This window comes from Capra hircus, chromosome 9, assembly GCF_001704415.2.
Source record: "Capra hircus breed San Clemente chromosome 9, ASM170441v1, whole genome shotgun sequence".
In the NCBI taxonomy this organism is placed as follows: Eukaryota; Metazoa; Chordata; class Mammalia; order Artiodactyla; family Bovidae; genus Capra; species Capra hircus.
The window spans coordinates 27187474-27213768 of record NC_030816.1 but is presented as its reverse complement, the minus strand read 5'-3'; the positions used below and the strand labels follow the sequence as shown (position 1 = coordinate 27213768).

Below are 26295 nucleotides of genomic sequence, written 5' to 3'. Positions count from 1 at the left end.
GGGAAAAAAACAGCTTTGACTAGGTGGACCTTTATCAGCAAAGTAATGTCTCTGCTTTTTAATATGCTCTCCAGGTTGGTCATTGCTTTTCTTCAAAGAAGCAAGCATCTTTTAATTTCATGGCTGCAGTCACCATCTGCAGTGATTTGGGAGCCCAAAAAAATAAAGTCTGTCACTGTTTCCATTCTTTCCCCATCTATTTGCCATGAAGTGATGGGACTGGATGTAACCCAGCTTCACTCTACCTTTTACGTTCATCAAGAGGCTCTTTAGTTCTTCTTCACTTTCAGGCATAAGGGTGGTGTCATCTGCATATCTAAGATTATTAATATTTCTCCCAGCAATCCTGATTCCAGCTTGCGCTTCATCCAGCCCAGCATTTCACATGCTGTACTCTGCATATAAGTTAAACAAGCAGGGTGACAGTATACAGCCTTGATGTACTCCTTTCCCAATTTGGAACCAGTCTGTTGTTCCATGTCCGGTTCTGACTATTGCATCTTGACCTGCATACAGGCTTCTCAAGAGGTAGGTCAGGTGGTCTGGTATTCCCATCACTTGAAGAATTTTCCACAGTTTGTTGTGATCCACACAGTCAAAGGCTTTGGCATAGTCAATAAAGCAGAAATAGATGTTTTTCTGGAACTCTCTTGCTTTTTCAATGATCCAGCAGATGTTGGCAATTTGAGCTCTGGTTCCTCTGCCTTTTCTAAAACCAGTTTGAATATCTGGAATTTCATGGTTCACATACTGTTGAAGCCTAGCTTAGAGAATTTTGAGCATTACTGCATTACTTTGCTATCGTGTGAGATGAGTACAATTGTGTGGCAGTTTGAACATTCTTTGTCATTGCCTTTCTTTGGGACTGGAATAAAAACTGACCTTTTCCAGTCCTGTGGCCACTGCTGAGTTTTCCAAATTTGCTGGCATATTGAGTGCAGCACTTTCACAACATCATCCTTTAGGATTTGAAATAGCTCAACTGGAATTTCATCACCTCCACTAGCTTTGTTCACAGTGATGCTTCCTAAGGCCTATTTGACTTTGGATTCCAGGATGTCTGGCTCTAGATGAGTGATCACACCATTGTGGTTATCTGGGTCATGAAGATCTTTTTTGTATAGTTCTGTGTATTCTTGCCACCTCTTCTTTATATCTCCTGCTTCTGTTAGGTCCATACCATTTCTGACCTTTATTGTGCCCATCTTTGCATGAAATGCTCCCTTGGTATCTCTAATTTTCTTGAAGAGATCTCTAGTCTTTCCCATTCTATTGTTTTCCTCTATTTCTTTGCATTGATCACTGAGGATGGCTTTCTCATCTCTCCTTGCTATTCTTTGGAACTCTGCATTCAAATGGGAATATTTTTCCTTTTCTCCTTTGCCTTTAGCTTCTTTTCTTTTCTCAGCTATTTGTAAGGCCTCCTCAGACAACCATTTTGCCTTTTTGTGTTTCTTTTTCTTGGGGATGGTCTTGATCACTGCCTCCTGTACAATGTTATGAACTTCCATCCGTAGTTCTTCAGGCACCTGTCTATCAGATCTAATCCCTTGAATCTATTTGTCACTTCCACTGTATAATGGTAAGGGATTTGATTTAGGTCATACCAGAACGTTCTAGTGGTTTTCCCTACTTTCTTCAATTTAAGGCTGAATTTTGCAATAAGGAGTTCATGATCTGAGCCACAGTCAGCTCCTGGTCTTGTTTTTGCTGACTGTATAGAGCTTCTCCATCTTTGGCTGCAAAGAATATAATCAATCTGATTTCGGTGTTGACCATCTGGTGATGTCCATGTGTAGAGTCTTGTGTTGTTGGAAGAGGGTGTTTGCTATGACCAGTGCATTCTCTTGGCAAAACTCTATTAGACTTTGCTCTGCTTCTTTTTATACTCCAAAGCCAAATTTGCCTGTTACTCCATGTACCTCTTAACTTCCTACTTTTACATTCCAGTCCCCTATGATGAAAGGGACATCTTTTGGGGGTGTTAGTTCAAGAATGGTCTTGTAGGTCTTCATAGAACCATTCAACTTCAGATTCTTCGGCATTACTGGTTGGGGCTTAGACTTGGATTACTGTGATATTGAATGGTTTGCCTTGGAAATGAACAGAGATCATTCTGTCTTTTTTGAGATTGCACCCAAGTACTGCATTTCAGACTCTTTTGTTGACTATGAGGGCTACCGCTTTTCTTCTAAGGGATTCTTGCCCATAGTAGTAGAAATAATGGTCATCTGAATTAAATTTGCACAGTCCAGTCCATTTTAGTTCACTGATTCCTAAAATGTTGATGTTCACTCTTGCCATCTCCTGTTTGGCCAGGTCCAATTTACCCTGATTCATGGATCTAACATTCCAGGTTCCTATGCACTATTGTTCTTTACAGCATTGAACTTTACTTCCATCACCAGTCACATCCACAACTGGGCACTGTTTTTGCTTTCTTTATTTTTTTCCATTTTAACCATTTATTAATCATCTCATTTATAGACATTAGCTTTTGAAAACAACTAGGAGTACTCAGTAAAATTCAGCTCCTAAAAGCTAATTAAATATTGATTTTTCAAACTTTCTTGTTGAGATTTACGGCCAGGGCTTCAATGAAGTCACTTGCAAGCAAAACCAATGAGGGCAGTAACTCCTAGCTAAGCTCTAATTTAGGTAAATATGGTTTTTCTTTTTCCTCCCTCCAATTCCCCTTGTAATTTTAGCCAAATAAAGAGAATTAAACCTGGACAAAGGAAAACAGATTGCAAGAAAAAAAAAGTGTTTCCTGAAATGCCTTTTAGTTAATTTAACTTCAAGAGATCTAATTTATTTTCCTTTCATTTTGTATCCCAAAAGCCTGAATAGCATTTCTGCCAACTCATAACCAGAATCTGGCAAAGGGAGCCCTTAAATTTTGGGTACGTTGGCAAGAATCACTTCAATAATCAAATTGTATGTTAATGTAACTTTATTTTGAAAGGTAAAATATCAAGGAAAGAGTTGTATTTTTGTTGTTCTTATCCAAATTTGTGTGAGTGTGAATGTGTGTGTATGTGTGTGTAGCAGTAAATATAATAGAAACTATTTTTTTATTAATAAATGTGCAAAATCTGAACTTCCAGAGCCATAGGTTCTTATGTCATTCTTAGAAACAGTTAGATGGGTAGATGATTAGATAGATAGATAGATAGGCTGACTTTAAAATATACTTTAAAAAAAAAAAAACAGCAACTGTTACTTATATTAATTTTGTACTGCAAGCCATGCTTCCTGAAGGCATATGGTTTGGGGGTTGCCATAAAAAACTGAAGCTGGAGCTTTCCTTTAGAACAGAGCACTGCGTTTATGATTTAACCATTTCTTATTAGCAGCAGATCATCTGTGCCAGAACTCAGAGATGCAATCACAGCCTTTCACACTAGAAAACAATACCTACTAAAACTGAATTTGATATTCTGCCCACTCTAACCAAATACCATATCCTCTGGTGTTTCATTAAAAAATGCAGGTCCCCAACCACACCTTTAAGGTCACCACAATGCTCAAGTCCACGAGCACCTTCCCCACCACAGTCCAATGTCACACTGTCCCATGCTCTGTGCTCCTGTTCCCAAGCTCCCTGGGCCTGGGGAAGCTTACCCACCTATCTGTCCACTCTGTTAAAAAACAACAGTTCTCTTGCTCCCTAGCTGTTTACCAGTGTGTGTGTGTGTGGGGGGGGGGGATATTTAATTCAAGTTTGACATCCCAGCCAGTGCCTAACACCATATCTTCCTCAGAGTAAGTACTCAACAAATGTCTGTTGAATTGATGAATGAATAAATCAGTGATGAACATATCAAATGCTAAGTTTTGCTGTACAAGCCTGAATATGGATTTGAGGAAGTTACTTCAGTCATGTCCGACTCTGGGCGACCCCATAAATGGCAGCCCATTAGGCTCCTCCGTCCCTGGGATTCTCCAGGCAAGAACACTGGAGTGGGTTGCCATTTCCTTCTCCAATGCATGAAAGTGAAAGTGAAGTCGCTTAGTCGTGTCCCACTCCTAGGGACCCCATGGACTGCAGCCTACCAGGCTCCTCCGTCCACGGGATTTTCCAGGCAAGAGTACTAGAGTGGGTTGCCCAGCATAAGAGGATGGAGGTGGAATTTGCTCAAGTAACTACAGAGGTTTTTTTGGTTTATTGTTGGTTTTTTTGTTTTCTTGCCCATTATGACTCACTACTGCTAACTGAAAATTTTAGGTAATAGGGACTCTAATATTCTACCCGTTTTGTAGGCTTTCATTGTTGAGATGAGTTCTAAAAGAGGCACAAGCTTCCAACACAGCTGAAAAGCTCTGCACTACAGAGAAAAGGGGAGGGAGCACTGGTTAGTAGGATTCCGATTAAACCAGTTAGTGTCATCTCTGATGAGCTCCCACCTCCTGGGCTAGTGACTCAGAAGCACACAAAAGCACAGGACTTTAGCTGGTAAAATGATCTCTGATTACAAAACCATTGTGAGGTCTGGAACTTTATCTAGTGCCTTCTAGAGGATGCAAAGCCTTCTAGTGAGCTTCCACAACAAAATCTCTGTTATTATACTCCTCAAGGTGAATAATAATTCTAAGTCCATTTATCTGCCTTCCCAACTAGTTTGTTAGCCACTTGAAGGCAGAGACTATTCTCCAGGCGTACATTTCTGGCACAGAGTAGGTGCTCAGTAATACTTGCTAAGTTGCTTCAGTCGTGTCCGACTCCGTGTGACCCCAGAGATGGCAGCCCACCAGGCTCCCCTGTCCCTGGGATTCTCTAGGCAAGAACACTGGAATGGGTTGCCATTTCCTTCTCCAATGCATGAAAGTGAAAAATGAAAGTGAAGTCACTCAGTCGTGTCCGACTCCCTGTGACCCCATGGACTGCAGCCCACCAGGCTCCTCCGTCCATGGGATTTTTCCAGGCAAGAGTACTGGAGTGGGGTGCCATTGCCTTCTCTGCAGTAATACTTGGTTAATAATAATTCTACACCAGTCTTATGGTAAAAGCTCATGGAGCTGGAAGAGACCTTAGAAATAATTTGATACAATCTCTTCCTTTCCAAGATCAGAACAGTCAGACCAGACAAGCAAAATAAATTGCCCAGGATCACAACATCAGACCACATCACAGGATGCTTTATTTTAAAGAATTTTTCCCTCTCAGTCCATAACTCATGGGAAAACTTGAAGAGGGACTTGAAATGATGCTTTCATGCCTCAAGAGCTTCTTCTAAGTTAATACACCTTTTATAAGTTACAGAACATTAACCTGAATTACATGTAAGATGGAATTTCAAGGCTTTCACATGGTCAATTTTAGTGTGGGGGGAGGTGCGGCAGGGGGTTAAGCCCACCATTCTCAAGTTCAACTCATACTTTTAACACATTTCTCTGGGGCTTTTAAGGGCTTCTTAAAGTCACAGTTAAGAGGTCTAGTTTCCTATTCTTTATGTAAAACCAAACTATAAAATTAAAACCAGTGTTTTAATTAAGTCAGTGTAAGTCCACCAAATTAATTCGCAGCAGCAAAATAAGGTGAAATTATGTAAAGCACAGGGACTGATTTATCGTCCCATTACTCATGATGAATCCAACAAGCTTTTACTTCCACGTCTAGGTGACAAGTATTGAAATCTCTGGGTGTCTGACTGCATCATATGAGAAATGAAGGTTTTTTTTACCCCTAAATTAGCCTTCTAAAATTCCAGAAATATATGTTCCTCCATGGATGAAAAACGGGCTTGGCCGCCAGTGAGGTTGGGCAGAGAGAGTGGGATGTCAAAAGCCAGTGGGCTGAAGGGAGATCAAAAGGCCCGGGGACCCCTCCGTACCACACCAGCTCCACGGTGCGGCTTCCGGGGCTGCAGCTTCACAGGCGGTCTGAGTTCTTAATTTACTAGCACTCTCAGTCCAGGGCGAAGCTTCCCTCAGGCCTTGATTTCCTTTTCCATCTCTCTTTCCTCAGGATCAGGCTACTGGAGAATGGAACCTCCTGATTAATGTGTCAAGAGCCATAGACTCTCCTTAATGAAGGGTCTCTGCCCGCTCAGGGCACCAGGCAGGAGCTGCCACAGTGTGTTAAGTCACTGATGAAGGCGGTGCTCAGTAATGATTTAAAGGGCCCAGGAACAGAGAGCCTTCGGATTCATTAGCTTCTCTTCTCACTGCCTGCGAAGTCTCCTTGGCTCTCTGGCCTAACGCGACTCTGTCTGCCAACCTTCTGTGGCAGAAAAGTGAAAAGGCAGATTTCTCCAAATTGGGACTTGAATCTCCAGATGATGGTTTTGGTTTGTGACACACTGGACTGCCTACTCAAGGGCAAGAATCTGTCACTTCAAATGGTTTCCCAAAGCAATTTTCTAAGGTGGATCTTTAAAACACATTGCAATGAATCATTAAAACATCTCGGGGTGATGATACTCCTGGAAGGGATAAGATGCCAAAGCAGATGGAAGGCACCTATTATCTGCCTTTAGGTGAGCAGATATATTTAAGCAGTAAGGCCTCAGAAACTGTCCCTATCAAGCATCTATCAGGAGGCACTGAGAAATTCCCAGACCCTTATTGACAAAGCCTTTAAAAGGGGCAACTGGCATCTTTTACAGTTTCCAAACCCACTTGTGCTTGAAACACAACCTGAATGGTGCTGATGTATCTCAGGAACCTCAAGGCTTCTTCATCCAGGGAGCGAGCAGGGCCTGCCCAAGGCTGGAGGTCTATTTGCCACCGGGGACCCTGCAAAGAGAAAACATAGGTTGGTGTGAAAAGGATCAGGAGGTTAGGGTGGGGGCGGGAAGGGTACAGAGTATTAGGAAGGTAAGACTGTTTGCAGCCTGCAAAACAGACACGGCCACTCTTGAGCAGCAGGGAGGTGGTTTGGGGCTGCTTTCATGAAGGCCACATCAGTCACAGGGAGACAAATGAGGCCTGAGAAAGCCCAGCTACCAGCTTAACCAGGAGACTGCAAAAGCCAGATGGGATGTCTGTCTCGAGCTTCTGATCAAAGGCAAACTCCACTTGACCCCATCAGGCCCTCTCAATTGCAGCTTGGTATTACCCGGAGCTTCTCCCCATTGTGGAAAAAACCTCCATGGTCTGTGGGTTACAGTTTCAGAAATAGGTGCCTCCTAAGGGCCTGTTCTGTGTTCATCACACCATATATCTGAATCCTCAGGGTGCTTCAGTACCCCCTGCCCCTAGCAGAGGGAAATGCGGGGGAGGAGAAGGGGCGCCACTGGGTATTCCAGACTTCAGTGCCCTTGCACCCATGCACCTGCCAACAGACCTTGGAGCTTGCACCACCAGGGCTTGGAATGGTGGCCTTCTAGCACTGCAAGACAACCTCCAACTTTCAGCAGAAGATGCAAGGAGCCCCCAGGAGCAGAGTGATCAGAACCCTAAGCCTCCTTTTGTGGCGAGGGTAGAGTAGATGAAGGGTTAGAGCAAAGTAGTGGTGATCTACAAGAATCAAAACTGGGGATACCTCCAGTCAAAAGGAAGCTCTAGTCATGAAATCCTTTCTAGAGTTCAAGTTCCCCACCTACAGTGGTCACCACCGGAAACCTCCAGGAGACTCACTGCGATCCCAAGGGCAGAGTACGGTGCAGGGTGTAGGATGGGGAAGGGCAGGGGCCTGGGCAAGGAGAAGCTGCAGCAGACGGCAGGGTGAACATCTCATGTGAGGGAAGACTTTGGGAGTCTTGGCACAGAGCTTCCTGCAAAGTGGTTAGGATGGGCTCCCAGACCCCACTTGATGGTGAGGAAGGGGGCAGGGGAGGGTTCTGGGGATCATTCATGTACACAGCCCTCCCCTGCCCCCTTCCTCACCATAAAGTGGGGTTCAAGAGCCCATCTTAACCACCTTGCAGGAAGGGTTCTGGGGACAAAACAAGGATCATGTACACACATTGTTCTCCAGTCAGATGTTGCAATGGTCTGAATGTGTGTCCCCCCAACCAAAATTCCTGTGTTGAAATCCTAATGCCCAATGTGATGATACTAGGAGGTGGGACTCTGGGAGGTGCTGACATCGTGAGGGTGGGGCCTTCATGAATAGGGTTAGTGCACTAGCTCCCTGGGCCCTACCACCATGTGAGGACAGAGCAGGAAGGCGGCCATCTGCAGCCTCAGAGAGGGCCTTCACCAGGATGCAGCCATGCTGGCACACTAAGGGTGACCGTCCAGCCTCCAGGACAGTGAGCAAGAAATTCCTGTTGCTTACAAGCCACCCAGTCTGCAGTATTTTGTGACGGCAGCCAGAGGACACTAAGATAGGTATTATGGCAAGAACTGTCTGTCACCCAAAAAGAAACATCTGAACAGACTAGTACTGGGGCACTTTCCGTTCAGTTCACTTCAGCCACTCAGTCGTGTCCAATTCTTTGCGACCCCATGGACTGCAGCACATCAGGCTTCCCTGTCCATCACCAGCTCCCAGAGCTTGCTCAAACAGACTCATGTCCATCGTGTCAGTGATGTCATCCAACCATCTCATCCTCTGTCGTCCCCTTCTCCTCCTGCCCTCAATCTTTCCAGAATCAGGGTCTTTTCCAATGAGTCAGTTCTTCCCACCAGGTGGCCAAAATATTGGAGTTTCACCTTCAGCATCAGTCTTTCCAATGAATATTCAGGACTGATTTCCTTTAGGATTGACTGGTTGGATCCCCTTGCAGTCCAACAGACTCTCAAGAGTCTTCTCCAACACCACAGTTCAAAAGCATCAATTCTTCAGTGCTCAGCTTTCTTTATAGTCCAACTCTCATATCCATACATGACTACTGGAAAAACCACAGCCTTGACTAGACAGAACTTTGTTGGTAAAGACATGTCTCTGATTTTAAATATGCTATCTAGGTTGGTCATAGCTTTTCTTCCAAGGAGCAATTGTCTTTTAATTTCATGGCTGCAGCCACCATCTGCAATGATTTTGGAGCCCAGAAAAATAAAGTCTGTCACTGTTTCCATTGTTTCCCCATCTACTTTCCATGAAGTGATGGGACTGAATGCCATAATCTTAGTTTTCTGAATGTTGAGTTTTAAACCAACTTTTTCACTCTCCTCTCTCACTTTCATCAAGAGGCTCTTTAGTTCTTCTTTGCTTTCTGCCCTAAGTTTGGTATCAACTGCGTATCTAAGATTATTGATATTTCTCCCAGCAATCTAGATTCCAGCTTGTGCCTCATCCAGCCCAGCATTTCTCATGATGTACTCTGCATATAAGTTAAATAAGCAGGGTGACAATATACAGCCTTGATGTACTCCTTTCCCAATTTGGAACCAGACCGTTGTTCCATGTCCAGTTCTAACTATTGCTTCTTGACCTGCACACAGGTTTCTCAGGCAGCAGGTCAGGTGGTCTGGTATTCCCATCACTTGAAGAATTTTCCACAGTTTGTTGTGATCCACACAGTCAAAGGCTTTGGCATAGTCAATAAAGCAGGAGTAGATGTTTTTCTGGAATTTTCTTGCTTTTTCAAAGATCCAGTAGATGTTGGCAATTTGATCTCTGGTTCCTCTGTCTTTTCTAAATCCAGCTTGAACCTCTGGAAGTTCACGGTTCATGTACTGTTGAAGCCTGGCTTGGAGAATGTTGAGCGCTACTTTGCTAGTGTGTGAGATGAGTCAACTGTGTGGTAGTTTGTACATTCTTTGGCATTGCCTTGGAAATGGGGCACTTTAGTACAGATATATTTTTTGCCCCTAAATGGGGTGGCCTAGGTGACTTGGGGTTAAACAGAAAGCAGAAAGAATGAAGGGCAAGCTGATTAGTCAGTGTCAAGCCAAGTGTGTGGGCTTAGGGAAACACAGTATACTCTGGCATGTGGGTCTGAGATAAACACAGACACTATGTAAGTGATAAAGCATTGTTCCAGGTTAGGCATTATAAGACTCATATCACTGTACCAAGTCCTGAGAGTCTACAGTCTCAGCAGCCAGACAGACAGTGGCAGAGCACCCTGCAGTCCTCTGGACTGAAAGAACCCTCACCAATCACCCACAGGCTGTCTCTTCCTCAGGAATCCTCAGCACAGGGCCAGTTTCATAGACACACAAGTTGTACATTCTTAGATGGGCTTGTGTTTGTCTCAGTGCTGACACTGTCTTGAAACTCTTAATTTTTAAAAAGAGGCCCAACATTTTTATTCTGTGCTGAGCCCTGCAAATTATATAGCCAGTCTGCCCTGAGGGGCACCTTTTCTTAGGAAATAGGCTTTTCATATAGCTGTTCTTGTTTATGAAGGCTGAGGGGGCAGAGACTCCAGCCAGAGAGAGTCTGAGAACATTAAGTCATAAATCTTCCCAGTTAATGACTCCCACCCCCCTATTTCTTTTTTCCGTCTCTAAATTAGCTGTTGATTACCACTCAGTCAAACAATATTTATTGAGCATCAGCTACTCTGTGCCAGGCACTAGTTGACACCCATATGAATAAAACCCGGAACTTCCTGAGAGGTACTCACAGTCTGGTGGGGGAGACAGATATATACAAAATAAGCTTGATAGAGAAATGCTGAAACATTAGGGAAAGCCATTCTTTCCAGGAGATTATTAATTATGAAATCATAAATTACAGACACATTTACGTACAAATGCTTCTTAGCTTTGCTTGGTTACACTCCTTTTGCATCTAATGACAAAGAATGATTTTCCAGGTTGCTGCTGCTGTCAGCACAGCAACACAAAGCTGCCTGCAAGTTTGTCCAGGCCTGGGGTTTCAAACTCCCAACATCAGTCTCATGGGATCCTGACAAGTACCCCAGTGCCTGACCCAGGAGCCTTTTGATGAAAACAATAAAGTTTTCACGTTATGGTTTTCCTCTTAATCAGGGATCTGTAAATTTTTTCTAGAAGAGGTCAAACAGCAAATATTTTAGTCTTTGCAGGCCATACAGTTTCTGCTGCAATTCCTCATCGCCTGTTGTAGCTCAAAAGCAGCCAAAGACAGTAAGTAAACAAATGGTCAGGACTGTGCTCCAATAAAACTCCGTTTACAAAAACAGCTGGCAGGCTGGATTTGGCCTGCAAGGCTGGAGCTTGCTGACCCCTGCTCTATCTGACCCTGATTTGGTTGTAGACCATCCTAGAAGAGAGTGTTTACTAGAAATAATGCAAGAGACACAGATTATGATATCTAGGTTACAAAGAACTTTGTCATCTGGGTGAGTTGGGAAACGTCAGTCAGGTCCCAGCAGGATACGATGGGAAGAATTTAGTAGAGAGACTATTTACAAAGGTGCAGGCAGTTTCAGTTCAGTTTAGTCGCTCCGTCGTGTCCAACTCTTTGCGACCCCCATGGACTGCAGCATGCCAGGCCTCCTTGTCCATCACCAACTCCCGGAGTTTACTCAAACTCATGTCCATTGAGTCGGTGATGCCATCCAACCGTCTCATCCTCTGTCTTCCCCTTCTCCTCCTGCCTTCAATCTTTCCCAGCATCAGGGTCTTTTCCAATGAGTCAGCTCTTCACATGAGGTGGCCAAAGTATTGGAGTTTCAGCTTCAACATCAGTCTTTCCAATGAATATTCAGGACTGATCTCCTTTAGGATGGACTGGTTGGATCTCCTTGCAGTCCAAGGGACTCTCAAGAGTCTTCTCCAACACCACAGTTCAAAAGCATCAATTCTTTGGTGCTCAGTTTTCTTTATAGTCCAACTCTCACATCCATACATGACTACTGGAAAAACTATAGCCTTGACTCAACGGACCTTTGTTGGCAAAGTAATGTCTCTGCTTTTTAATATGCTATCTAGGTTGGTCATAACTTTTCTTTTAAGGAGTAAGCATCTTTTTATTTCATGGCTGCAATCACCATCTGCAGTGATTTTGGAGCCCCCCAAAATAAAGTCTGTCACTGTTTCCACTGTTTCTCCATCTATTTGCCATGAACTGATAGGACCGGATGCCATGATCTTTGTTTTCTGAATGCTGAGCTTTAAGCCAACTTTTTCACTCTCCACTTTCACTTTCATCAAGAGGCTTTTTAGTTCTTCTTCACTTTCTGCCATAAGGGTGGTATCATATGCATATCTGAGGTTATTGATATTTCTCCCAGCAATCTTGATTCCAGCTTTGCTTCTTCCAGCCCAACATTTCTCATGAAGAAAGAGTTTAGGAAATCAATAAGGAGTAATGCAATACCTGTGGCTGGTAGCACCAGGGAGCCCTTCCAAATACTGAGTGGGAAGGAGCAGGGAAGAGGAGGGGATTTGTGGAACCCAAAGAGGGAAACTGTATGGAGAAGGTGTTTAATAGAAATACAGCCAACCCTATCACATACAGTCCTATGAAAGTACATACTCACCCTAACTGTCAAATGGAAGAAGCTAAAGAAGCAGGAGGCTGTGGTTGGTCCACAGGTCAGCCTACTGGGGCACGGAGTAGGGGATCAAGATGGAGAGTGGATCTGGAAAGGCAAGTGAAAGGTCTCCCGCACAGCATCCTTTGGAAAGAGGCATTGAGACTTGACCAGGGAATCATTCACTCATTCAGTGGTCATTTGTGCCTTGTGCCAGGATCTGGGTTACAATTTAATAAAGGACACAGCTGTGTAAACCAATAAATGCAACACAGTTCCGCAAGAGCACTGACTGAAATCTCTATAGGCACAATGGTGTTACAAGAGAGATGAAGGATCCAAGTGCCAATCCAAAACAAATGCCAGAAAATACAAATATAGATCATGGGAAGCAGTCTCCAATGTGAGAAGCCCAAAATTCTCATTAAAGAGACACTTTAAACATAACCTGGGCTAACACACTTAACCTGGGCTAACACACAAAGGTAACATTCCGGATCAATAATAGTGAATCTATGGGGGGGAGTGACTCAATATGACAAAACTATACAATTATCTTAAGAATCCACAAGCTATATCCCTCTTGCTATCTGATAATTCTCAGTTCCACTGAGTGTTGACCATGGCAAAGCTAAACGCAAGAGCTGGAACAGTGAATAAGTTGAGGGGTCTCAGGTGGGGATATAACAGAAATATACAGCAGAGAGATGCCCTCAAAAGTGCTCTGGCTTAACGCTTTGGTTGAGCTGTTTAAAAAACATTTCACATAAAGTAATATTCTCATTGGAATCAGCCTGACAGCAATCTGTGATTATTTCCCCAAGGAAATCACTAGCTTTTATCATCTCTTTCAATTATCATTTGTCTTAATTCTCCAGTGCACACATCAATATTTGTCCATCAGAAATCCCACAAACAAAGAAAACAACAACAACAAAGAAATCCCACAAACAGAATTCTTGGAGCACCTTAAAACACTGTTTACTACAAGGCAAAAAAAAAAATTTTTTTTTCTTTTAAAAAGAAACAATTCCCCAAACAACTCCCTAAATGCCAAAGTATACTGTTATCCATGTGCTCCAAATATTAAGTGATCAGACAAGGCTACCCCCATCACCCTCAGTGGGTGGGAAGGTAGATTCCTGGTCCCCTCTGTTGCTTCCACTTCCTCTTCAGATCAGTAACGGAGCAGCTTAAGCAGAAGGTGGTGGAGGTATTGTCACTGGGGATTGGGGCAGATCCATCTGTCCCCAACAGGCTTGAGCTGAAGTGTCAAATGGAGCCTACACAATGTGTTGCCACAGAGAAGTGGTCAGGCTCCTGAGCCCTTGCAAGGGTGGAGCCAGGGGGTTGCTCAATTCCTCTGCAATCCATGGTCCTGCCCCATACATTAACCACGAGGCCACTCATACAAAGGAGCACCTCCTTCAACAGAGATAAGCATCCCAGGAAAGGCAGGGACCCAGATTTCTGACGAAAAGAAGCAGCCCCCACCCACTCTTGTCTGCAAAGGATTTATCTGGCTCTTCCTCCAGGAAAACAAGCATTGCAAAGTGAACTGGCTTCTTCTAACGAGGGGAAATGGTTTGATTATATAGAAAAAATTTCCAAAAAATTAACATTAAGCAAAGGATTCTATGCACAGCTAACTCATGTTGTTTGGGGGCTATTTTGCAGACATCTGAGAGTCTCTTCCCAAAGGGTAAAAAGTGATTGCTGAGTCAGCCCAAGTCGGTGCACAGAGATAATGGATCTGGCTCTAAAACTGCAACAAGCACAACCGTGAGGCTTTCACATATTTTTATAATTTATGACTTCAGCATCATATTTGTTTCTGGAAAAAGGAAAATGATTCTTTCAAGCAAAGAAACTGAATTCCAAGGTTTCACTATTAAAAGATAATGCAAAAAATAAAGCAATCTTTTAAAATACTCTTTTGCCTACCGGCCTACACATATGCACATAATAGAAATATATTAATTCAAGACCATAAACCCCAAGCAAAACTGGCTGCATTAAAATATATATATATACATATAAAAGCAAACCCACCCACCACCTGAAAAGAGAATCATCGATTCTGTCTTGTGCAAAAGCTTTCTTTGCCTTGAAATTTGGCATAACAGCTTCCTTCTTCACAAGCCATTTCTCCCACACCTATGAATGACCTCACGTAGGCCACACAGAAATCGTCAAACTAGCAACAGTGCCACCACCAGTTGTACAAGCAAGTTTTAGACAAGCATACATATATATTTTTACTTTCTTTTGAAATAAAAACCAAAGAAAGAGTCTAATGGTCCATTCCTCTGTGTCTCAATGCTACAGCTCTTTGGGGATGACATTGTATGATAAGTGATTTAAATGATCAGTTTCTTTATTGTGACTGGTAATTGGTAGTGTCTGGGGTATTTTTGCCAAGTTTCGGTACTCTCAAATTCACATTCCCCACAGCTAGTAAGCTCTTGAAAGGTTTTAGAAACAGCAATTTTCTGTTGTGAGAGATAGCTAACAATTGATTTTCTGCATTATGGTTGTGCCTGTGGAAAAGAACAAGGTTGTGAGTCCTTGACTCAAACTAAACAATACGCTGAGAGTGTGCAATGAGTTAATGTTGAAACGCCTAAGCTTTCTGGAAAAAAAACCAAACTCAAAACAAGCAAAATCTATTTATTTAGCAATTTTGTGCTAATTAAGAGCATCTGTTGGCGGGCAGGAAACAAAGATTGAAGGAAATTGTTTCTTTTTAGAAGGAGAAGGGGAGTTGGGAAAGTTGTTGGGGGAGGGGGAGGCACAGAATGGGACCTGGGCAGAGCAGCCATCCAGACACAACGGGGAGCGTGTGAGCACCAGCCACTGCCTTTCTGGGATGCCCTGGGATAATCATAGCTTCTAGGACTTCACTCAAGTGTGATCCTCAGAGTCTCTGGGTGGCAGCTCACATGTCCCTCCCCCCAGCTTCATGTAACTGATCTTTCTCTCGGAATGGGTCCTGCTTCAGAAAGAGTAAGGGTCAGTTACACACATTTAAAATTCAAGTTCCCCATGCAAAAATTTTGTTACAAAAAAAATCTGTTTCAGTTCTGGATAACATGGGTAAGCACACCTCCACCCTGTGTCTGGCAGTGAATACAGCAATAAAACCTGGACAGAATGCACTAAAGCAGCTATTTGAGAAATCTGAAAAGTAAATACTGGCAGGGGCTGAGAAAGAAGACCAGAATTCAAAGTGCCAGGAAGCAGCAGTAAGGGCATTGTTAGGACCAAACTGGAGCCAGGACAGGCTCTAAGGGGCAGGCTAGGCCTGAGGTTTAGTCTCTAGGAAAGCTGAGGCACTGGGAACTCGCGCAGGGAGTGTAGCTAGACCAATCAGAAAAATCCCCGTAGCCCCCCGCCCGCGCCAGACCTGAGCCAATCCAGATAGGGATGCGAGGTTTAAAAGTCCTGCGCGCGCCTACAGTTTACCAATCAGCTATGCTGTTACAGAAACAAACAACCGTCTGTATAAAAGTAGATGTGATTCAGAGCTCGGGGCTCTTGTCGGATTCCACTGTGCTGGATGAGACCTGGGCCCTAACTCGAGCTAGCAATAAACCCCTTTATGCTTTTGCATTGCTGTGGATGTCTTATCCTCTCAGTTTTGGGGACTCGGACTCTGGGCATAACAGGCACCACTGTTTTTCTTCTGGCATCCCCCTCGTGTCCCCACTCAAGGTGGTCTCACACTGGAGATAGACATCTGCACAGACCAAGAGCTCCAGAGAAGCCCTCTAGCTCAGGCTCAAGGGGGCAAGGGTCTCCTAATGCTCAGAGAAAGTAGGAGGACTCCCTATTTCCCCCTCTTCTTGTATTTCCTTTCCTCCGTTCTAGCACCCCAACTCCCAGGCAATCCCACTGTGGTGGAAGCCACAGAGGAGTCTGCAAGCAACTAAAACTCTTAGGAAAGGGAAATTTCTTCTCTGATCTGAGGCTGTGGCCCCAAGAGGGCAGGGGAAAAACCTCGTTGAGTATTTTCTCTCTTCTCAAACAGCTTGACTTTGGACTTGCACAGAGTCACAGGAAGGGTGTTGTAACTAAACTCTAACCTTTCTAGCCAGAGGTTCAGAAACACAGGAAACTAGATAATGCAGTCAGCCCTCAATATCAGCCCTGATAGCTCAGTTGGTAAAGAATCCACCTGCAATGCAGGAGACCCTGGTTCGATTCCTGGATTGGGAAGATCTGCTGAAGAAGATGGAGAAGGCAATGGCAACCCACTCCAGTACTCTTGCCTGGAAAATCCCATGGACGGAGGAGTCTGGTAAGCTGCCGTCTATGGGGTCACACAGAGTCGGACACAACTGTTGTGACTTAGCAGCAGCAGCAGCTGGAGAAGATAGACTGCCGACTCCAGTATTCTTGGGCTTCCCTTGTGACTCAGCTGGTAAAGAACTTGCCTGCAATGTGGGAGACCTGGGGTCAATCCCTGGGTTGGGAAGATCCTCTGGAGACGGGAAGGGTACCCACTCTAGTATTCTGGCCTGGAGAATTCCATGGACTGTATTGTCCATGGGGTCATAAAGAGTTGGATACGACTGAGTTACTTTCACTTTCACTTCAGTATCTGTGGATACAGAATCCTGGGGATACCGGGGGCCAAAGGTAGTGCATCAGTGTATGAGATGTGAGCATCCACAGATTTTGGTTTATCTGAAGGCATGCTAGAACCAATCCCCTCCCCCATCCCCAGACTCCTAGATATGTGCATGCACGTGCGCACCTGTTAGCATATCAAAGACTCGGAGAACCAGGCTAACAGACAGACCTCCACCGGGTCCGAGTCTGGCCACTGGGTGTAATGCATGTGGAACAGATCCGAAGAACACTGCAAAATTTTTAAAACAGAATGACAACTGATAGTGAAATCTTAATTCATAAAAGGCTGGCTGGAACTTGAGACCTGAACCCAACCAGCTCAACTACCTGGAAAAACAAATATTGACATGTGGACATTATCTATAGTATTTAAACATAACTCAGAGACTCAGGAGGAGAAGGGAACAACAGAAGACAAGATGGGTGGATGGCATCATCAACTCAATGGATGTGAGTTTGAGCAAACTCTGGGAGTTGGTAAAAGACAGGGAAGCCTGGCAGGCTGTAGTCCATGGGGTCGCAAAGAGTTGGACATGACTGAGCAACTGAACAACAACAGAAGCCTCCATGATATTGTACACATGAAAAGATATAACTCAAAACTACTCAGCATATGAAGAATCAGGAAAATCCCAATTGGTGCGGAGAAAAAAAATCGACAATTGCCAATGACATGACACAGATCCTGGAATTACTTGACAAAAACTGAAAAGCAACTATTACAGAAACACTCCAAGAAGTAAGAGGAGTGCACACTCTTGAAACCAATGGAAAGACAGAAAGTCTCAGCAAAGAAACAGGATATATAAAGAGCCAAAAGGACATTTTAGACCTGAAAAATACAATAACCAAAATAAAAATCTCAGTGGATGGACTCAATAGCAGAAAGAATATATCACAAGAAAGAGTCAGTGAACTTGAACACAGATAAATAGACAGTATCCAATCTGAACAACAAAGAGAAAAATGATTTGAAAAAGAAATGGAAAGAACCTCAGGGACCAGTGGGACAATATCAAGAGGTCTAACACTCAGTTATTGGGATCCCAGAGGAGGAAGAGAAAGAATGCGGTACAGAAACAAATATTGGCTAAAAGATTCCCAAATCTGACAACAGATATAAACCTAAAGATTCAAGCAGCTCAGCAAACCCCTATCAGAAAGGCGCAAGGAAATCCACGCCCATACCCATCATAATCAAACTGCTGAAAGTGAAAGACAGCAACAACAAAGAGCTGAGTCTCTTTTATCTTCATAGTGGGCCAGGGTCTTAATAGCCAAATGGAAAAGGCAGAGCCAGCCCAGCTCATAAAGGGCTTCTTACCCTGAGGCCCCCTCCCCATCCAGGCCCAGTCCCACCTCCCCAAGTCCATCTGCTAAATATCTCTGGCAGCACACGGCACACATACTGAAACCCAAATCCAGAGCACATTCTGAATCCTTTCCCCATCAATCTGCCGCCTCTGCAACATTACACAGAGTGTAGGCTGGGAAGCAAGGGAACCAGAAATGAAATCAACTCTGACAAGAAAAAAATGCACTATCATTCAAGCAGGCCCTGATAACTTTTAGGAAGAATTTTTTCTATATAAAATAAAAGGACAAGAAGGAATAAATTCTCAGTTCTAGATTTATTCTCCAAGTTATCTTGGTAAGTTGGAAAGAAATGCCAAATTTGAGTTGGGTTTCGTTTTCAAACTGACATCTTTAAATTCACTATGTTTTCTGTGTGTGGCAAAATAGCTCACGTCTGGGTGAGACTGATACACAGAAAGGGGTAGTGAAGAGAATAAAACATATAACGTAATTTAGGTTTTTATCATAGGACAATAGAAAGAGAAGCTGAACTCCTGGAGCAGATTCAGTGAAATGCAGAGGCTTTTATTTGTTTTTATGATAGAGAAACTATATAACATCTGCATACACCACAGGTACTCAAACATCAATCATGGATCTTACCAGGGTTACGTATCAACCATGTAAAGGAAGGAAGAGTTTCATCTGTCTTACAAAGGTAAAAGCATAGAAGACTGTTTGTCTAAGAAAACAAATAGGAATGTGGAAACAGCATCTATCACATTTTTAAGAATTCTCTCTCCCTCCCTTGTATGTATGCACGCACCCGCGCGTGCACGCACGCACACACACACACACACACACACACACACACACTGTATTAAAAACATGTTTCCTACACCTCTTGAGATTCAAAGTCCTAGAAGCTTAACATCATCTGAATAAACATCAATCTGTTATGAGGTCATGGATTTACTTCAGTTTGAAAACTCTAGCCAGTTAATATCCCCCAAAGATTTACCAGTTTCAAAAATATTAGCATCTCAGGATGGAAGGTCCCTATAAACCCATTTCAAGCATCCTCGGATCCTGAGTAGCTGCCAAAGCCAAAGGAGATGCGGCGTTAGCAGAGGGCAGGGAGGAGAATGGAGAAGGGAAACTAGAAACGGGGGCATGAGAGGAAAAAGGGCTCTCCCCTCACACCTGCACAGCACATCTCCATACTCCCCACACGTTTACCTAGGTCCCAGGGTTGTCCATAAAGGGGTACCCAGGACTCTTCAGTGGCTCTCAGCCTACATGAGTCCTCAACCTCATGCCAAACCACAAGTCTCCCCACAGGTTTCCTCAGTCTGATCCTGCCGCTGGCAGTCACGGACAAGCAGATGCCCTCTTAGCCTCTCAGCCTTGGAGCCTCTTACAAGGTTCTGTGGCACAATGTTGAGCAGAAAGCCTGTCAGTGGTAAAGCTCAGTGCTGCTGAGCAGTTTCACAGGGAAAGTGTTTGAGTTCCAGAGCCTAAACAAGACATGAATCTTATTACTACAAAGAATTAAAATGTGTCACCCAGCATTACCAAGTGCATTGGGATGGGATGCATGGCAAAGAGAATGCATCCCAGAGGCCACATCTGAGGTGCAGAGCTGCAGCATCCAGTCGCCACCCTGCAGGCTGATGCGGGGAAGAGCAGCTGCACGTGGCACAACACATGGATGGGACACAAGCCGTCCCTGAAAGCCAACCAGGGACGCCGGATGATGCTTGGGTATCATCCAGTCTGCTTCGGAAAAGGATGGAGCAAGCAAGACAAGGTGCTCTACCATGAGGAGGACAGCCAGGGTGAACGTGAGCGAAAAAGAAAGTGGGTTCAGGACACGAGAAAAATCACACACCACGGTCCAAGGGTATCATCAGCTTCCTGATGAGGCTGTCACAGCCCACTGTATATAAGCCATTGGTTGCACACAACAGATGTATGTGTGTTTGTACGTGTGTATGTATGCATATATGCATTTCTCAGTTTTAAGTGTACGTTCATTCACTGTTAACTAACTTGTCATCTTCGTATTGTCTGTGTCGCACATTGTCCATATTGCCATTCTCTGGCCTTGGTCTTTTTGATTATGATATAGTATCTGGTAGCCTGAGTGAATCCTGCTGGCAATTAGAGATAAGACTCTGGTTCTGGGACATTCCTCACATGATTCTATATTTATAGAACATTTTTCTGTCTGAGTGCACTGTAAGTTATAGTGCCTGACAAGTAGAACCAGCCCAATAAATGTTTCTTTTTCATCTGTGGAAGGCTGCCAGAAGTATAAAACAAGGCAGAGAGAGAGCTGGCTGGACAACTCTGGAACCAAAAGCACTTTAAGCTTCAAACCTAAATGGAGGGAAAGATCTACAGTCTTTACCATTAAGTGGCCCTTTTCGGGAACATGAAGAATTGCTGCAGGAAGCAGACCTCTTCAGAGGTCAGTTATTGCCGGGTCTGTGACTCTGAACTGAGAATTCTTTGGCGAACAAGAGTGGGACTCTCCAAGATTAGAAGCGAAACTGCAAAAGTGTTATCTGACCTCAGCCCTGTCCCCTTTCCCCATATCAGAATGAATAACAAGACTAAAGGGGACAAATTTTGCAAATAAATACAGCCAATCTAAGCTGATGAGAAATTCTGACTATATTTCTCAAATGTACAGGAAAGGAGGACTAACACCTCCTTGCATCAAAGAAGAACAAACTTCCACCAACAAGGAAGAGCTTTGAAAACAAACAGGCTACAGACTTCAGAGGACAGAAACTATCTCTAGCCTTAAATCTTATTTGTTTCATACTAGCAGAGAATCATTGTATTCAAAGAGAACTTAAGGGTGACCTAGACCAACTCCTTTCTATTGATAATATACGTGAAGAAAATGAAGCTCAGAGAACTGAAGTGACACACAGGCCACACAGGTAGGAGGGCGCAGGGCTCTAGGCTGCTAGTTGCATCCTTGCTCTGCTAGACGATGCTGCCTCCATCCCAGGCTCAAGTGCTTCATCTTCGCCATGTCTAGTTTTCCTATTAAGACAGACATTGTCTACCCAATAGCAACTTAGAAGGGATTCCCAGGTAAAAACCACAATGGGTGTCTTGCACTAACACACTCACTGATGCAATGGGTAACAAACTCAGGAAATTCTTTATCCCTAAGATGTGGAACACATTAAAAAATTCTCCAGAGGCTCTGCAAATGTCATACATGATAAACATTCAGTGAGTTAAACAGAAGGATTAGAAAAGATTTAGGCCTTTCTGATGAATGGCAATGGTATATCTAAGTTGAGACAAGGGCAGCCTGAGTCTCTGAATGATAGCAAGAAGATGAGATCTTGCCTTTCATTCCCACCAACCCACACTGAAAACACTGTATGAGTAATAAGCATTTTTTCTTTTAACCTACCGAAATTTTGAGGATGTTCGTTACTGCATAACCTAGCCTATCCTGACTGATACAGGTCCCTAAAAGGCACTGGGTAAAAGATGGCTATCATAATTCTAAATGTATCCCCACACCCTTTCCAGTGCCATGGCATCAGGGATTGGATGATAGGCTAGAACAGACCATTGGTCTTATGGAGATTCTCCCAAAAGGAAAGAAAAGAAGTGTAACCAAAGATAACCCATTGCCAGGACAAGATTCAAGGAAGTTAGGAAATGCTCAGATAAAGACCAGAAGGACACAAACAGATCCTACTCTTTAGTCTGTTTCCTGAGAGCGTCTTGTCCCTAAAGTGTCAGGCCAGGCCTCTTTCCTCCTAACCGGAATTCTCTCTGTTATTCCCCAGTCAGTCCAAATTCCACTTACTCGTCAGGATCGTTTTCGTCCCACATACTGCTCCCAAATGTCTTAATCACTCAAGCCTCTACTATACACAAAATAAACTATGCAAAGCAGGTGCTTCAGCAACTATTGCTTATACTTCTCATTTTATAACTAATCAGGTGTTTGTTTGTCATAGGTTTATCTATGACAAACCTAGTCAGTGTATTAAAAAGCAGAGACGTCATTTTGCCAACAAAGCTCCATACAGTCAAAGCTATAGCTTTGTCAGTAGTCTTGTATGGATATAACAGCTGGACCATAAAGAAGGCTGAGCACCGAAGAATTGATGCTTTCAAACTGTGATGCTGGAGAATGCTCTTGAGAGTCCCTTGGACAGCAAGGAGATCAAATGAAATCAACCTTGAATATTCATTGGAAGGACTGATGCTGAAACTGAAGCTTCAATACTTTAGCTATCTGATGGGAAAAGCACTGTTAAAGACCCTAAAGCTAGGAAAGACTGAAGGCAGGAGAAGAAGGGGGTGATAAAGGATGAGATAGTTGGATGGCGTCACTGTCAATGGACATGAGTTCGAGCAAACTCCGGGAGATAGTGAAGGACAGGGAAGCCTGGCATGCTGTAGCTCATGGGGTTGCAAAGAGTTGGACATGATGCAGCCACTGAATAACAACAACAGATGTTTGCTATAATTTGTTTCGAATGTGTCAATCTTGTTTCTAGAACCAGATTACAACCCTTGTGAGGACACAATGTGTTTTGCTTCTTTTGCAGTCCCCCACAGAAGTGATTCCAAGAGACATTTTTACATTGATTTAAATGTCAGCGAGGAAAGAACATAATAGAATTCTTAGGATTAAGGATAACTTTTTTTTTTCTTACTACTTTGGAAGAAAGTAGGGAAATTTACTAGCAGGAATTTATAGTAATATCTGAATCTAGCTAAATATAAATACTATTTATTTATTTCGGTGGAAATAAATTGTTATCAAACTTAAATGTCTTTGATTCAAATTCAAGTAAAACAGATGACAGGTAGCTTAGCAGGAATTCTGAGAGAAACTTTAAGAAACATTGGGGAGTTTTTTGTTTTTGTTATTTTTTTACTGTTGTTGTGGGTTTGTCTGTTATTTGGCTGTACCACTGGGCATGCAGGATCTTAGTTCCCTGACCAGCAATTGAACTCATGCCCCCTGAATTGGGAGCAGAGAGTCTTAACCACTGGACCACTGGGGAAGTTTCCAAGAAAGCATTTTGAAAGCAAGCAAGCAAGCACTGTTGAGAATTTAAGATATTTCATTCAAAATTAACATTTGTTTTGGTACATATATACAATGAAATATTACTTAGCCATTAAGAAAATTAAATAATGCCTTTTTTAGCAACATGGATGGACCTAGAGATTATCACAGCTAAGTGAAGTAAGTCAGAGAAAGACAAATAAATAATATCACTTATATGTGGAATCTAAAAAAGAAATGATAGCAATGAACTTATTTACAAAACAGAAAAAGAGTCACAGATGTAAAAAAAACAAAACAAAACAAAACAAAAAGACATGGTTACCAAGGGGAAAAGTGGGGAAGAGATGAATTAGGAGATTGGGATTGACATATACACACTACTATATATAAAATAAATAACTAATAAGGACCTACTATAAAGCCCAGGAAACTCTACTCGATACTCTGTAATGACCTATATAGGAAAAGAATCTAAAAAAGAGTGGAAATACATATATATATATAAATGATTCACTTTGCTGTACAGCAGAAATTAATACAACATTAGAAATCAACTATATTCCAATAAAAATATTTAGAGATTATGAAGGTAAAAAATTAACATCTATTTTAATATATTAAAAGGCCAATAAATATCTACATATTGGTTATAAAATTTAAGTTAAATCTGCATATATTCTATATCTTTGAAATCATAAAGATAGGTTTTATCCATATCTATTTGTTAAAGAGTACAGAATTTTTCTATAAAATAGAAAGTTTATTTTCATAATTCTAAAGATTATTGGCATGCATGCAGCCTTGAAGCCATAAATATTTGTTACTATAAATTTTGTTAAATGCAGAAAAATTAATGCTTCAGTAAAGGTGAAAACAGGCTTCCCTGGTGATTCAGACAGTTAAGAATCTACCTTCAGTGTGGGAGAACTGGGTGCGATCTCTGGGTTGGGAAGATCCCCTGGAGGAGGGCATGGCAACCCACTCCAGTATTCTTGCCTGGAGAATCCCCATGGACAGAGGAGCCTGACAGGCTACAGTCCATGGGGTTGCAGAGTCAGACACCACTGAGCAACTAAGCACAGCACAAAGGTGAAAACTATGTTTGCCATGGGGTTTGATCCCACAAAGCCTTGCAGAGACTGACCCTCTGCTCATAACTGACCTGATCTAGTTTTACTCATTCTGTCTATACAGCAATACTGTGTAGATCCTCTTAAAAGTAACAGAATTCCTCATTGTAGGAATTCACTTTATAAATAAACTCCAACATACTTTAGGACACAGTGCAGTTTTCGTTCTCTTTACCATATATTACGGCAGAAGCACTCTTAATCTGTCTGTGTAACACCAGCTTGGCAGATGGACTGACAGTATTTTCTCTACCTGTGCACTCCTGCTGCTACCACTTTAGTCATATTTTTACCAGGAGTCATTTGATTTGTTCCCAAACCAGTTTATGTCAGTTGTACAAGCTACTGAAATTACATAATCTCGTTAAAATTTAGGTAAAATGATGAAATCTGTACACAGAAAGAAAATGGGTTCTCTTTTCTAAAGAAACCAAGTCGAGAAAAAGCTAGGTGCTATTTTTAAATACTGTTGCGTTCAGCATGGGTGAAGTAACTGTAAAAAAGAATAACAGAATCACTAAAATCTAGAGGTGTTCTGCACTCAGATTGCTTCAGAAGTGTCAAATTCTTGCTCTACTTAAGAAACCCAAACTGGAAATGGTTGGTGATACAGTTCAAATGGGTTTTTGCAAGGATTCCAGCAAGGGGACATACTTACAGCAAAAGATTGGCCAACAAATGCACTTGCGTATGTTTTAAGTTCAAATGGGCTGTGCGTATACTATTCTCTATTTTAACCGCCGTCTATATAATTGACCGATTACTGTGAATTGATGACTATGTATATGGGTCCACTTGCTAATTTTATGGTTGTAGAGATTCCATAAATGCATAGTTAGGGAGTGCAACATTACCAATTAACTCAGATGCTGGACTAATGGTGCAAAGCTGAGGAAATGTAAACATACAGCAGGACTGTGGACAAGGCAGAAGCCTGGAAGAGATGGCTTCTAACATAATAAACATAGCTTCTCAAGAAGCTATGATTTTTTTTTTTTTTTTTGCTAAATGCGCATTTAGCACAGAACCAGCACTTTACAAATGAAATGACATAAAAATCAATAACAGGGAGGAACCACTGGCTACAATTCTGAAAACAAACCATGAGGCTCTTCTTTAAGATGTAGCTTGAGACCCAGAAGAGCTGAATAGGCCATCAATAGGGTTGCATCTCTCAGCACATATCTCAACACCAGGCCTGGGGTGGTGCCAACTCCACAGGCTGTTAACCAGGACTCTGAGCTCTACCTCCTGAGGACTCAGCCCAGTTGAGATGATTACAGCAGACAAAAGCCCGTCACACAAGCACACCTCTCAGTTAGAGACCAACACTAGTTATTAAAATAACTACTCCCAACTTAAGGAATCAACCATTCAAATCATAACTGAACCTGAGTGGTCCTTCACAAGAGGCCTGAGGTGGCAGGGGCGAGGCTTGAGGCATCTGTATTCTGACAACCCCTATGAGTGATTCTGATTCACTCTCAAATTAGGAGTTTTTCTGAGGTCCATGAACCCCCTGAAATCAACTGTAAACAAATGTGTATGCAAACAGATGTTCAGTATTCTGGAACACTTATCCATAGCTTTCATCTAATTGTTTTCAGCAAATTTTCACAATTCAAAGAATGTGAAGATTCATTGTTCTGAACTCAGTTCAAGTCTTCACCAATCTGGTTGTCTACATAAACCAGAGGAAATTTGAGAAGAAACTGAACACAAGTATTCCCTGTTCAGAGACTTCCTGTTATATTTCTCTTTTTCGCTTTAGTTTTTTTCCCTCCAAACTCCAATCTGTTCCTATTTCTTCACTTCTATTTTTAAACTGAAATTTTTTGGTTTCAAAATAACTATAATCTAAAAACTC

The 26295-nt window shown here is 42.7% G+C and overlaps 1 protein-coding gene across 1 annotated transcript in view; it reads right to left on the bottom strand.

The window, feature by feature from the left end:
• Positions 1 to 26295, bottom strand: part of METTL24 (methyltransferase like 24) — a 119919-nt gene that overhangs the window by 74307 nt on the left and 19317 nt on the right. Inside the window, exon 2 of the mRNA XM_018053074.1 lies at positions 6640 to 6738. Within this exon, the coding sequence (XP_017908563.1) occupies positions 6640 to 6738 (99 nt within the window). The remainder of the gene's footprint in view (positions 1 to 6639; positions 6739 to 26295) is intronic.